Source organism: Chrysochloris asiatica, unplaced genomic scaffold, assembly GCF_000296735.1.
Source record: "Chrysochloris asiatica unplaced genomic scaffold, ChrAsi1.0 scaffold00322, whole genome shotgun sequence".
Classification (NCBI taxonomy): domain Eukaryota; kingdom Metazoa; phylum Chordata; class Mammalia; order Afrosoricida; family Chrysochloridae; genus Chrysochloris; species Chrysochloris asiatica.
In genome coordinates this window covers 1,576,343-1,589,269 of record NW_006408840.1, presented here as the reverse complement: position 1 = coordinate 1,589,269, position 12,927 = coordinate 1,576,343, and the positions used below count along the sequence as shown (strand labels likewise).

At 34.1% G+C, this 12,927-nt stretch overlaps 1 protein-coding gene across 4 annotated transcripts in view; it reads right to left on the bottom strand.

Moving 5' to 3' along the window:
- The window catches only part of EPHA5 (EPH receptor A5), a 688,281-nt gene that overhangs the window by 68,120 nt on the left and 607,234 nt on the right, over nucleotides 1-12,927 (bottom strand). For all 4 annotated transcript variants that reach the window (XM_006875349.1, XM_006875351.1, XM_006875350.1 and 1 more), the window contains 3 exons: nucleotides 5,802-5,869; nucleotides 4,144-4,269; nucleotides 913-1,098 (listed from right to left, as the gene is read on the bottom strand). In XM_006875349.1, the coding sequence (XP_006875411.1) occupies nucleotides 913-1,098; nucleotides 4,144-4,269; nucleotides 5,802-5,869 (380 nt within the window). The remainder of the gene's footprint in view (nucleotides 1-912; nucleotides 1,099-4,143; nucleotides 4,270-5,801; nucleotides 5,870-12,927) is intronic.

The following is a 12,927-nucleotide window of genomic DNA, read 5'->3' as shown; positions in this document are numbered from 1 at the left end:
GCTATGAGTTGGTATCGACTCAATAGCACTTAACAACAATAACAACATATGGTATGACTAGCAAAGGAAGAAATGAGAAAACATTGAAATGACAAAGAAGTAATAGAGTAAAATAAAACAAGTACCTCAGTTATGTACCACATAAATATTTCATTGGATGACTGAAAATCATTTGAAATCTTTATATTGGGTATGTTGTATACAAACACATTACCAAATAATTAATATGAGGGGATATCAAAAGGTCTTTGAAAAAATTCATTATGTCTCAATTCTATTTTTCAAATGAACTTTTTGAAGCACATTCGTACAAATTTTAAGATATGCAGTTATGTGTAGTTCTGTGTAAATAATAGATCTTGTATAAATCATGAATATCAGGGAAATTTGAATGTTTTTTTAGGATCCCAGGTAAGCTGTTATTTACCATGGAAAAAATGTAATATCTAAGTGAAGAATATGAATAAGATAAATACATATGGCTGCAAAGAACTGTTTAAAAAGTGGCAGGACATCAATGATTTTTAGTAATCCCGTGAAATGTTAAACTTCAATGATTCAATAAAAACTTTGAAGTTAATATTTCATTAGGATGAAGGTGAATATTCAGAAGGGGGAAAATTTAATACATTATTGCTTTTTTAAATCTGGTTATATATTCTCTGACACTGAATTCATAGTAGATTGGTAAGTATGCTTAAAAAATAGAAACTTTATTTCAATGAAGATCTGCTTTGACAATCTTTTCCTAAACACAGGATAATTATTTTTAAAGTTGGGGAAATTATTATTAGATAATTAATATGCCTAGTTTCCTCTTTTACTTGAAATTAATGATAAATAAATTACTTGAAAGAATAAGATATCCATCCTACAGAAATACACATATACTCAATTTGTCATTGTACTTACTTTTGGTTACAACACCTTCTAAATGAATGATGTTAGGATGATCAAACTGCCCCATAATACTTGCTTCACCCAAGAAATCTCTGCGTTGCTTTTCAGTATAGCCTACTTTAAGGGTTTTGATAGCCACAGGTAATTCTCTTTTTCCAGGCAATTTCAAACGTCCACTACAAACTTCACCAAATTCACCTTTTGATAAAGATGAACACAAAAAACAAAAATCACAAACTCATTAGACATGTATTACTCTTATAATCATACTTGAACTTACTTATGTAGTATCAAAATTGTAAAATTTTGGTTGATTTAAATATCTTCATTTTAGGTTACAACAATCTTCACTAACTTTCAAATATTTTGATGTCATATTCACTTAGAGTTTACATTTATAGAGTAGATAAGGGCCAGCTGAATGTCATAATCGAGGTCAACATAAAGAAATGATACGTTGGGGACAAGTCATCTACAGATGGACACAGAATACATTAAGCATAAGTTTCATACATTTTATCTATAAAATCCTTAATGGAAACATTGGAGATAAGTTAAAACCAATTGACTGATGATTACTTCTTTCTAGTTTCTCTGGGACTAGCAATAACGAGCAGGTTAGAGAGAAAAAAAATTGTAAAGAAGAGACAATCCACAATTAGAAGCCACGTGTGTCAATTATATAATACTTTTGCTATCTATCTATCTATTTATCTATCTATCTATCTATCTGGAGCTATGTATGACAGCATAAGAGATGACTATACACATGATATATATGGAGTATATATATATATGGAGCTCTGGTAGCTTAGTGGTTACGAATCGGGCTGCTAGACACAAGGTCAACAGTTCGAAACTACCATCTGTTCTGTGGGAGAAAGATGAGGCTTTCTGCTCCCGTAAAGATTTACAGCCTCGGAAACCCTATGCAGGGTCGCTATGAGTCGTAACCGACTCCACAGCACATAACAACAACTATATATATAGATATATATCATGTGTATATATACTACCAGAGTAAAATAAACAAGCATTTTTACATATATATATGGTAGTGTAGTGGTTACAAATCGAGCTGCTAACCTCCAGATAAGCAGTTTGAGATTAACAGCCATTCCATGGGAGATAGATAAGGCTTTCTGCTCCTGTAAAGATTTACAGCTTTGGAATACCTATGGAGGATCACTATGAATTGGAACCGACTCCACGGTACACCACCACCGATTTGATAAGTGTGTATATATATATAGTATATAAAATGTTCTTGGAAAAATAGAATTAAAAGATAATGAAATTTTTCCAGGAACATTTTAAAGTCCATATATATACCAAATATTCATTGTCAGTCCATATATATACCAAATATTCATTGTCTTTGAGTTGGTTCTAGCTCATTGCAAGTCTACAGACCATAGCAAAACTGTTCCATACAGTTTCCATGGCTGAAACTCTTTATGGAAGCAGACTTCCTATCATTTCCCCTCACAGTGGCTGGTGAATTTGTACCACCAACCATTCAGTTAGAATCCCACTGTTTAACCCACTGTACCATCAAGGAATATATATATATAGATATCAAGCTGTGGTATACGGTTCAAGCTCACCAGCGGTCTGTACAGCACTTACTCCAAGTAATGACTATTTCCTGGTATGGCTTCTTAGGATAAGCAATTGGCCTCAAGGTCAGTTTGAACTGTAAGATCACTGGTTCAAACTCACCAGCTACTCCTTGGAAACCTCACACAAGGTCACCATGAGTTGGAACCAACTCAACAGCACACAAAAAACAACAGCAATGTGACTCATAGCGAGCCTGTATAGGGTTTCTGAGTCTGTAAATCTTTACGGTAAGAGAAAGTCTGTTTTTCTGGAAGTGCAGCTGGTAGATTCAAACCACTGACCTTGTGTTTAGGAGTCCAATTCATAATCCATTATACTATCAGGGCTGCTTGAACATTTACTGATTAGGAATGAGGTACACAGAAGGTAACATTAAAATATGATCAATTATATAACACTTTTGAATGTAAGCCAATCACTAAAGATATATATCTATAGAGAGAGAGAGAGAGAGAGCTCTGGTAGCGTAGTGGTTACGAATCGGGCTGCGAACCTTAAGGCCAGTAGTTCGAAACTATCAGCCGCTCCGTGGGAGAAAGATGAGGCGTTCTGCTCCCGTAAAGATTTACAGTCTCGGAAACCCTGTACAGGGTTGTTATGGGTCGGAACCGACTTGACGAAACTTAACAACAACAACAACAACAAATATATATATACACAAACTGCCTTAAGTGTTAAATAACCAAACACTGAATTTATTGCTCTTCAGAAAAATACAGGGTCAGGTTCCTCTGAGTCTCTGGATACAACACTTTTATCAATCAATCAATGTACAACTTTGCTTTTATATGCATTTCTGTTTAAAGGCATATTATTTAATATATATAATTAACACTGAGTGCATGTGCAACTGTACTATAATCCATGCCTGAACAAAACTTATCTAACACATATATTTTCTTTGTAAATCACATCAATAGATTTCTTGCATTTGTGAACACTAGATAGCAACTCAATACTTCGTATTAGGCCATTTTGTTGGCCAAATAACCTACAAAATTACTAATGAAAAACACAAAACTGTGAAGAATGTGGCAATAAATAGTAAAAGGGAGTCTTCCTGTGGTGCTAAGGATAAGCACTGTGTGGTAACCACAAGGTCACTGCTTCAAGCTCACCAGCTGCTCCTCAAAATCTCCATATAGGCTCACTGAGTTGGAACCAAATACACAGCACCTAACAACAAAAACAGCAACAAATAGTGAAAATGACACTTATTTAGAGTATGAGAAATGAAATACGAAGGTAGCAGCTGGTGAGCTTGAACTGCAGACCTTAAGGTTCAAGTCGACCTTTTAGTCCAGGGCATTAGCCCACAGCACCACACACCAGGACTCCAGAATCTTTTGTAAGAAACTTAAATTTGTCATTGTTCTGTGTTTGTCTGTAAAAGGCAGTGAAAGCGGAAAAAAATATACAATAGATGGTGAAACTTGATCATTTAGAACATTTGCTGATTAAGATTGAGCTTCACGGAAGGTAATGTTAAAATATGATCAACATAACGCTTTTGAAAGCAAGCCTATCACCACAGATTTTTAAAAATTCTGTTAGATGAGGACATTGATATATTATTACATGCTGCTTACAGACACAATTTAACCATTAAAACCATAGTACCTGCACCGATAACTCTCTCAATGGTAATACACGAAGCCTCTATCTCCTTGGCAAATTCATGGACAGCTTGATTGGGGTCCTCATAGGTATGTGGATCAATGTAAGTTCTTACTCCTGGCAATTTGACTGTAAAAATAAATAAGCATTAAAATACATCTGGTTTGATGGAGGAGAGCTATTTTAAACTTTATTAAAATGCAACTATAGCTTATCCTCAATCTCAAAAAATGGCTGAACTACAAGAATATGCCCTCTCTTGAATTATGAGTAGCATTTGTACAACTATATCACTTGTATAGCTTTAGAAACCAAGATTGTAAATATGCACAAGTAATGTAAGTGATTCCAAATAGAACTGTGATCTAACCAATCTGAATAAACACATTTTTCAATGACAATATTCAAATGATCTTTCTGTGACAAACTCGGGCGTTTTTATTTACTAAACGGGGCAATTAAAGACTAGTGGTTAATTTTTTAGTTTGCTATTATATATTTTACTTACAAGTATTATCACAGATTATTAATTTTATTTAACTTTACCACTGCTACTACATCACACTATGCAATACTCTTATATTTTCATTTTGATTAATTTTCAAACCAATTGTCTTCCAGTCAATTCCTACTCCTGGTGACCCCATGCACGTCAAAGTAGAGCTGTGTTCCATTGGGTTTTCAGTGGCTGATTTTTCAGATGTAGATCATCAGACCTTTCTTTCAAGGTACCCTGGGTGGGCTTGAATCTCCAACCTTTTGGTTAGCAGTAGAATGTGTGTGTTGCACCACACAAGGACTTATTACCATTTAAGGCTATAAATTTCACTCTTACCATGTGTTATGAGTACATAAAATATGCATTTGACTCCTGGTGTGGACCTGTAGGATAAGCACTGGACAAGTAATCATAAGGTCGACATTTCAAACCCACCAGCTGCTACTTGGAAACCCTACACAGCATTGCTATAAGTCTGAACTGATATTATAACTATGAACACAGACTGTAAGCTTGATTATGGTTATATGGATTTTGAGTTTTATAAGCATAAAGGAGTAACAGAAGCATTTATTTGGCAAATTATCTGATTAATATCCTTAAAAGTACTATTTATGGAATAATGAACATATTAAAATATCACAATTGGAACTAATAGTTTTAGCTAGTAATTAAAACATGATTTTCTTCATGTGTTAGAAGTGTAGTCACTTTCAAGGTATTTTAAACAAAGGTTGCTACACATCAAGATCTGTGTGTGGTAATTTCTGGCGCAATGATAAAAGAAAAAATAGAACTGGGAAGTCATATTCATCCAAAATGATGGTGTTATTTAATGATAGCTTTCAACTCACTTATTACTAGGAATTAGAATTTACTTGGAATTTGGTTTGAACAATAACATTTTTATATTAAGCACAAGTTTAAAAAAAATAAGTAGAATGAAATTATGCATTTATGAATTAAGTAAAACTTCCAGATATTTCCTAGGGCCAACTTTCAGTGCTCCAGGTTCATAACCTTTGCAGAAATGTAAAAGAACACAGCTTACACAGTATATTTTTGTCTGTTACTGTAAATCCTCTAGCTTGTAAAGAAACCAAAATAATAGCCCTCCCCACTTTTTTTCTCATTTGTTTTTATTGTTTTACAATTTGCTTACTATGCCCATTATGAAAATGCATCTTTTCCTCTTCTGGATCTTGTTTTGCTTTGCTGTAACCACACCGCCTGGAACAGAGTAAACTACAATTAGCCACATTTGAAAAATATGAATCATATCAAGTCCAGAAGCCCAAAGTGTAGTTGGAACTACTGCATCAGTAAGCTTTTTCTCACAGTAGTCATATATTATACCACTAAAACTCCTTTGGGATAAATCCTATTCCCCTGATGCAGTGTGCCTCACTCTCAGCAAACAATCTTGCTCAGAATGTCACAGAAATGTCTGAAGCCATCCAAATCTTTTTAACTTCCTTTCCCTATATACCATACATGATACATTGGTCTGCACCATCCTTTTACTTTTTTATTTTATTGTTTTGTAATCTTTGAATCACTGCCACTTTTTAAGAATGAGTTGACTAAATTATTTCTCTGATACAGTAGCTTCCCCTATTCATGATTTAATCAATCAATTCAATTTTTTTGTAGTTTTAGAACCTATTTGTTCAGCCAACTCTTTGTTACTTAGTTGTTGTTATTGTTAAGTGCCGTAGAGTCGGTTCCGACCCACAGCGACCCTGTACAGGGTTTCCGAGGGTGTAAATCTTTACGGTAGTAGAAAGACTCATCTTTCTCCCGCGGAGCGGCTGGTAGTTTCGAACCGCTGACCTTAATGTTTGCAGCCCGATTCGTAACCACTACGCTACCAGTGCTCCTTAGATCATTACCAAATTCACTCCAATTCATTCTTCCTGTAATCGCTCAGTGCCACTGTTTAAACTTTAGTTTTCCCCAACTGATAGCATAGTGGTTACAAGTTGGACTGTTAACCTCAAGTTCAGCAGTTCAAAACTAACAGCTGTTCCATAAGAAAAAGATGAGGCTTTCTGCTCCCATAAAGATTTATAGCCTCGGAAACCAGGCAGGGTTACTCTGAGTCAAACCAACTCAACAGCATACCACCACCCAGTAAATTCTAAGCCCTTGCCTCTTGCTCTATTGTTGTTATTGGTAAGTGCTGTTGAGAAAGTTCCGACTTATTGCAACCCTATATAGGGTTTTTGAGGAGCAGCTAGTGAGGCTGAATCACCAACCCTGCGGTTAAATCGACCTTGTGATCTACTGCATTATCCAGCAGCAACATACTAGGATTCCCCATGCTCTATTAGTGGCAATACTTTTTCTAAGTTTGCTAATGATGTATCTTCTAAATCCAATGACTGTGTTTTAGATTTTAATTATTCTTTTTGGGCTGGAATCTCTACCTACTCCTATTCTGACTCTTCTTTCTCCTCTATAAACTCATATAAAGGCATTTCCATAGAATCTCTACATAAAATTCTCTATTTATTGGAAATTCCATTAATCTCCTTCCAAGTAATTAACACCTCTTTCACACTGTTTTATTTCTTTAGCCTATACTATTACACCTGATACGCTTCTTTATAGGGATATTAATTCTACTGTTATTTCAAGGTCAATGGATTTGAAAAATAAATTAATATATTTGTGTACAAATTTTTACTTTTCTCAGTCATGACCTGCCATCCTCTACAGTTAATAATTTCACCATGGTCTAGGTCCTTTACGATCAGAACCTTTTCCTGCTTCTTTCAAATCAAATTAGTTACCAAATACCAAGAATGACACAACTCAAGTGTCTATAGGTTCATCTATTCCTTTTCATTATTTTCCATTTTTCATCTCTATTACCCAAACCCCTCAGAAACACAAACTCACCACCATCGAACTGATTCCAACTCATAGTGACCCTACATAGGGTTTCTGAGCCAGTAAATCTTAATAGGAGCAGGCAGCCTCATCTTTCCCCCTTTGAGTGACTGGTGGGTTTGAATTATCAACCTTGCAGTTAGCAGCCTGCCTCACACACAGCAACTTTTAACTGATGCTCATACACTGTTTCATTACTTTCCTTAACAACAACAAAACAAACTATTTTGTTGTTGTTAAGCCATTGTAAAGTACCAATGAGTTGGTTCTGACTCATAGTGACACTGTACATGTTTTCCAAGTGGCTTGTAGGTTTGAATCGCCAACCTTGTGGTTAACAGTACAGTGTGTACCCTATAGCTACAAACCAGGTCTCTACCCTCTGAGAAATAAGTCTATAGCCAAACTGCTATAAGTAAGGAACTCTTCTATTTGCTCATTCCCTGCTACAAAATATAAATAGAATAATAAAGATTCATGAAGGCACATTCCAAACCCACATTTCCTGTATCATCTCCAATGGTTTGCTTAAATATGTTACACCATAGAGTCGTTATGAGTTGGAATCCAATCAAGGGAAACTTTTCCTGTTTCTTTTAAATGTTATAGTTAAGTTTCTGATATATTTCTCCATACTTCCACATCATTGCATACACTAATTAGTTCACCTCCAGTTTTCTAACAATTTCCACTGATAAAAATTATGTTCAATTATTTCCTTGTTTATTTTTTCTCCTAAATCTATGAAGTTGATATAATCTTTTATCCCTCTGAAATCAAATGCTTTCAGAAAACCTCTGGTGATTTGATACCCATTTTACAGTGCATTATGTGTACTTGTGTATGTATTTTGGCTCTCTTACTAATGACCATTTTTTGAAAGGAAGCAACTAATATTCTTGCATAGAACTAATCCCTGGCTCAGATTTAGCTTGAAAAATATTTGTCACATTTATGATTGAGTGAATGAGATTTTGATTGTGTTTACAACGACAGGTCATTGGAGAGTGAACACACTGATGAATCTGATATGATGTAGTATATGATTAACCAAGAACATTAAAACAACTGAAAAAAATTAAAAGATCTAAATTATTTTTAAATGAACTCTAAAGAAGTTATCTAATTATCCATAAAGCTCAAAATTGAGTTTATTAATAACAAAATTATCATTTATTTCCATAGCAAAAAATATAGTCATGCTGGGAGACTAATTAAATATTTTCATTAAAAAGTTAGCTGAAAAGTATTGTGTGGTTTAAATGAGGTGTCCAATAGACATATATTAATGAGGACTTTTTCTTGATTACATATTCTAATTTTGTTTATTGATTTTTAAGTTATCAGTAGGGAGTCCTGGTTGGTACTGCAGGATAATACCTGGATTACAAAGTCGGTTTGAATTACAAAATCTGCAGTTAAAACTCACCAGCTGCTTCTCAGAAACTCTATACTGGGTCACTATGAGTGGGAACCAACTCAATGGCACTTAACAGCAAAAATATTTTGCTATAAAAATATAAACCTATTTTATTCTATGTCATTTCCTAATACACAATTGTGTATAATTACCAAAAAAAAAGTTAATATAATCTTTTTTTTTCCCCTTTATTTTGCAAAATGATAGTCTTCACTTTGTCATGCTTAAAAAAACAATGCAAACCCATTGTCATGGAGATTCTGACTCATAGCAACTCTACTGGGCTAGAAAAGATGGCTTCAACTGCCTCCCCTGCTGTGGCTGGTATTCTTGAACTCTGTTGTTACCAGCCCAAGGAATCCGGTTTAGTAGCTGTCAATTTATTAGTAAACTACAGATAGTAATTTTTTAGCCAACTTAAAATTATATACTTATATATGTAGTGTTTATAGGTTAACTATAAAGCCCAATGGTGATCTGGTGCTTTTACAGATTTTTCATTACATGCACTTGATGCATCTTTCATGCAGGAGCCAGTAACATATTATTAGGTTACTCATTCATTCACCGCAATGAAATAACAATAACGCAAGAAAAAATTTGAAATCATACTGAAATTGTCTGTGGTCTATTAAGATGGAAATTCAAGTTATTTTAATTAATTGGACATATTATCACTAGCTATTACTTCAATATAAGTACCTCTAGAGAAAACATTTCCTGATACATGTTTAGCAATGACCTAAGCATTAATTGGAGTTCTGGTACAGCACTGTAGGATAAGCACTCAACCCCAAGGTCAGTTTGAACCTCAAGGTAGGCAGTTCAAATGTACTAGCCATTCCTCAACAACGCTATACAGGTTTACTATGAGTTGGAACTGACCTGATGGCATCTAACAACAATAGGAAGCTTAACAGTGTACAATTTCTTGGAGCTTTATGTGATTTTTATCATACTGACAAAAAAAACTGTTTAGTAATTCTAAAGAGACCTAAAAAGTACACATGTTTTACAGTTTACATTAGAAAAAAAGCATTCATTCCACCTTCAAATCACACACCTTTAGAACATACACACACATTAAACATTTAAAGTTGTGTCCTGAAATAGCCTTTATCATTAAATAAGCCTCAAGGAAATTTAAATTGTATGTAAATTTCTCAGATGAAAATGGTTGTAAAACTTTGGATCTCATCTAAAAAATTACTTAGGGAATACGTTGGTGAGGAGCTGTTAACATTTTATTACCTAGGGTGAGAGTCAGGAGAGTGATAGAAAGAAGTTATTTTTGACTATGGGCTTCTCTGGAGTTCTATAACATATATGGCTGCATGTCACATTAACATATAAAATTAAGTTTTGGATCACCACTCCCCCCCAATGTATCATTAAAACAAATCTCAGCAAGGTACATCAAGTAAAAGTACAGAAAATAGTGCTCTACCAGTGGCTCAGCATCACTTAACCAAGCACTGCAGAAAGCTTTTTCATTCAATATCATCTCTGTACCAACTGCAGATGCATAATTTTAACCAATCAAAAAAACCAGTCAATAAATATGCCATTTTATACATAAATTATGCCTAATTTCTGAACCCTATATGAATAAACACACACACATATGTATGCATGTTTATGTCTGTGCATTTGTATACATATATGTCTGTATATATGTTTTTTATTGAAAGGAAAAGTTCTTCACTGATTTATTTCATAATTTTAATGAGCTTTGAAATTGTGATAAAAAATATCTGTAATGCTTGTATTTAGAGGAAACTTCTAACCACTTATGTTCATTTTCTTCTAGAAAATAGATTTTTTAAACTTTTTTTTTTTAATAATAGAAATAGACATGAGAAGCTTTATGTATGTTTATTAAGCATGTTGTTCATGGCCATCGAGTCAGTTCTGATTCATAGTGATCCTGATATGTTGTTGTTCTTAAGTGCTAATGAGTCACTTCCAACTCATAATCACCCTGTGTAGGGTGCCCATGCAGTACTGGTTAGTTTGAACCTCTGACCATGAGGTTAGCAGTCCAGTGCTTATCCTAGAATAATACTCCAATTCTTTACTACTATTTATTAAAAAGTAAAATTATATATTTAATATATAAAAATAACAATGGCCTTATGGGCGATGCATTGTTGTTAAGTGTTGATAAGTTGGTTCTGATTCAAAGTGACCTTGTATAGGGTTTCAGATGAGCAGCTGGTATAATTGAACTGCAGATCTTGTGGTTAGTAGTCCAGTTCTTATGTTACACCAGAAATCATTTTTAACTATACTCCCTTTAGGGTCCTAGTGTGTCCCTGTAGGGTAAGCACTTGACTAACTGCAATGCTTTGGTTCAAACCTACCAATCGCTACTTGGACACCCTATACTGGGTTGCTGTGAGTCGGAAGTTACTTGACAGCACTTAACAACAATAACAACCTAATAATTTGGGTAACACATTTTTGATACTAATGCTGATCTTAAAAACTTGATCCCAGATATAACATCTTCATTTGACTATTTAACAAATGAAATAATAAATAATAATACCTTGTATAAATGTATCTGCCTAGAAGTAATTTAGTTCTTTGGTATAAAAATTTAGGGTTTGATAAAAATTTAGGATATGACTGTCAATCTCTACAGAATATTAAATGCTGCACAGCATTAGTAAACTACTTAATGGGGACGATGAAGTAAAATGACAGGAACAGAATCCTCAAAAGAGAGTGTAAATTCTTGCTTGATAGTAGCCTCTACAGAACCAGTTTGTACCATTGCTTTAGTTTACAGAAAGACTGAATATTGGATACTTTTTTACCTTAAGTTTCAGTAATGTGGGGTGGGTACAAAACTGGGAGAAGCAATGGTTTTTCAACTAATCTTTTAAAATTTTTAGAAGAGTGAGAATATGCAGTGCAGGTTCAAAAGTGGATACACCTAAATTTTTCTATTTTACAGATTAAAATATTATTTTAAGTACTTTTTAAAAATTGACATAGATGACAAATTGTAGGAAGCTATATTTTAGTCAATATGGAAAATAACAATTGCCATTTAGTATCTTTGATAACATTTATCCACAGATATTTCTAGTAAAATATATATTCTCAGCGGAATCTTGAAAATAATCCATTGCAGCTCTTGGGAACTACATCGTCTTATTCATGTCACACATGAACAAGGGTAGTTTCAATAAAACTTCAGCTAGCAGATTTGTTATATAAAGAAGTGGGACTTTCTATATAAAACTAATGACTCTTAACAACATTAGATTATTAACAACATTAGGTTGTTAACATATCCAATAAATATTTCCAAATATACTGAACTTTGTTTTGTTGGGAAATTTTTTTCAATAAGAATATGAGTGGTGGTGGTACTTATGTACCATGGAGTGGGTTCCAACTCATGTTATTGCTGTTGTTGTTAAGAGACGTCTAGTCAGGTCCTACTCATAGCAAATCTGTATAGGATTTCAAAGGCAGTAAATCTTTATGATTTACTAGCGTAGTGGTTACGAATCAGGCTACAAACAGCAAGGTCAGCAGTTCGAAACTACCAGCTGTTCCGACAGAGAAAGATGAGACTTTCTGCTCTAGTAAAAATTTACAGCCTCAGAAATCCTGTACAGGGTCGCTATGAGTCAGAACCGACTCCACGGCATATACAAAACAACAACAACAAATCTTTATGAAAGCAGAAAGCCTCATCTTTCTCCCTCAGAGTGGCTAACTTTGTGGTTAGCAACCCAAATCATAATCCACTATGCTACAAGAGCTTCTTAATATTAGTGGATGATCAATAAAATGGGACTGTGGAATTCTAAGTTTTCTTATTAGCAAGATCTTGATTCTCATGCAGGTTTTTCTCAATTATAATAGTAGGATATTTGAATTTTGCATTTCCTATCCCACTGGAAGTAGATTCCAATTCATAGGGACCCAATCACACAGAGTAGAATTATTGTAA